At 55.8% G+C, this 2,409-nt stretch overlaps 2 protein-coding genes across 2 annotated transcripts; both read right to left on the bottom strand.

Annotated features, from left to right (window-relative positions):
• On the bottom strand, positions 1-850 carry LPMP_191190 (glycerol uptake protein, putative; the record flags this gene model as incomplete). Its single annotated transcript, XM_010699812.1, has 1 exon — positions 1-850. A coding segment is annotated over one exon (850 nt), but the record flags the coding sequence as incomplete, so codon positions are not given.
• Positions 851-1,948: 1,098 nt separating this feature from the next.
• On the bottom strand, positions 1,949-2,409 carry LPMP_191180 (glycerol uptake protein, putative; the record flags this gene model as incomplete). Its single annotated transcript, XM_010699811.1, has 1 exon — positions 1,949-2,409. A coding segment is annotated over one exon (461 nt), but the record flags the coding sequence as incomplete, so codon positions are not given.

Genomic DNA, 2,409 nt, shown 5'->3' with positions numbered 1-2,409 from the left:
CGGTGTAGAACGCAGGGATACTCCATGAATGCCCGGCGATGATACGCCACACACGTAACGCGAGTGACACGGGCTTGCTTGCACGAACGTCAGAAGCACTGCTTTCTGCAGGCAGTCTTCCTCCCCGAGTGCCGATGTTGGTGACAGCGCCGTTCGTAGTGCCGGCAAGCCCATTTTGGCTGATGTCATATGATGAGATCGAGTCAGCCGTCGAGGGTGCGCGGCTCATGGAAGTGCTCGACACGCAGCGGCAGAGGAAGGTTGTTGCACCCATGAAAGCAGAGAGCTCTACCAGCGTTGTGTACTGCTGAGTGAACCGCCCCCACTGACTGTCTACGTGTTTATCGTAGCCGATGGCGTTGTAGCGGCGGAGGAAAGTATTGGGTGCCAGAAGGTCTCTGAGATAGTGATGAATATTCTTCGCGCAGAAGACCCGAAGCGTGCAGAAAGCGTAGGCGCAGAGGTAGATGACCATCGCAACAGAGAGGAGATACTCGATGGTATACAGACGAGGGTAAATGCTGTTGTAGACGGATGCCCCGATGCCGAGCTCCGTTGTGAAGCTCAGCAGGCGCAGACGCGGCATGGAGAGCGGCGGCGCAGTGCAGTATGGTGGCGAGACGGAAGTGGATGTCAATGGTAACAGCGCGGTGAAACCTCGGAAGGAGGACGAGGGTGACCCCGGCGAGGTAAGCGAGTTGAGCGAGAGGTCTTTTACAATCGCCTCTGGTTCATCCTTGCACACTTTTTCTCGTTCCAGGGTTGCTGCCGAGAAGCGTGTACGAGAGAGCGGCGCAGGTGACGATCTTCTCGGAGCAGAAATATGATTTGACGGGTCGTGATCAGCCATGAGGGGGGGGGTTCGGAGAAGGGAAGAGGGAGAGAGTCGAGTGTGGTTGCAGGTACGTAAGGTCGCATGTGTGGTCGCCTTTCAAGGCCCCTTTTGTTTGGTCTCGCTCAGTTACCTGTGAGCCAACACTCTTCGCACCAACGCAGAGGCAGTGTGCAAGCGACTCCACGGAAAACACAACCAGCAGAAGAGGGAAGGTCAGCGGGGCGAGGAGACGCAGCACCGAGAAAATAGCAAGGAGGGGCACATGGAGGAGTAGAGAGCTCTGGCGAATGAAAAGTGGTGACTGCTCTCTCTCACGCACACACATACACACCCTTTTCCTTACAGTATGCATTGCTCCCACTGCTGATGTGCTGCTGCTTGGGTTGAAGGCTCTCTCTGAGTGATAGCGGCCCTGCGACCCTTGCAGAGACCCGCAGGGACGAGGGGTGGGTGGGTGGGTGGGTGGGGAGAGCGAGGCTGCAAGAGTGCGGTCAGATGTGGAAATGGAGAGTCGGAGAGGCCGAGACCTTCAATGACAAAACGCGATAAAGCAAAAATAGTCAACGCTATGGTCTACGTATGGGCGAGCCAGTGAAGCGTGAGGTAAAAAGAGAAGGATGATAGGTAATGTACCAGTTCTTGGTCTACGAGCACACCTACACACACCAGTGAATGTGCTTGCATGCCTGAATATATATATAGAGAGAGAGAGGAAGAATGAGAGACGACGAGCCTGAAAAAGGCCCGCGATTCATTCGATTAGCAAAGAAAAGCACCACGCATACCCCTCTCCCTGCGCAGATATATACACACGCACACACACGCACACACACACACACACACACACACACACACACACACACACACGTACCTCTTCGTCGGGGAGAGGTGTGGTGCGGGGGAGAAGAGAACGAAAGAGAGAGGACCACAACAGCATTGGTGAGACAATGAAAGTAATGGTCTTCGCAGAGAGAGACGCCCCCCCAAAAAACGTATGTCGGATACTCTCCGAAAATCACACGGTATGCCGGGCGAATGCCCCGAGCACAGCCCCGAGGTTAGGCACAGGGCCCCTACGTTTCACTCGCACTGCTCCTCGTGACTGAGCCTCTACTATTTCAAGCAGTACAGCCGCTTCAGAGACAATGTCTGCTGGCGAGTCATTTCACGATCGATCACTGCCAAAGAGGAAACCGAATACATAAAGGCCACTACACCGAGGGTAAACGTGGGTGTTACCCTCATAAGTGCTTTTGCTATGAGAAAATCGGCATCGGCATGCGCCGGCTTCGCACCCCCATTCGAGTCTGTCAGGCCATTTTGCATCGAGAAGCCCACCGAGTTGGCGACAATCAGCCCAAACACTGAGGACATGCCAGCCGCCACTCGAAGTTGGCGATAGAGAAACGATTGCACCCGCGGGCTCAAGCGACGCGCACACAACCTCGCCAGGCGCGCCAGCAGACGACGACGCACCGGGTCGGTAATGGGGCTCTCCCTTTCCAGCGTGGCATCATTCACGGCGCCCGTCAGTGCCACGGCGGCCATCTCACGGCGGAACGCCGCCACAGTCC

Source organism: Leishmania panamensis, assembly GCF_000755165.1.
Source record: "Leishmania panamensis strain MHOM/PA/94/PSC-1 chromosome 19 sequence".
Taxonomy (NCBI): domain Eukaryota; phylum Euglenozoa; class Kinetoplastea; order Trypanosomatida; family Trypanosomatidae; genus Leishmania; species Leishmania panamensis.
Note: the sequence above shows the minus strand (reverse complement) of the source record. Positions and strands in the feature narration are given on the sequence as shown.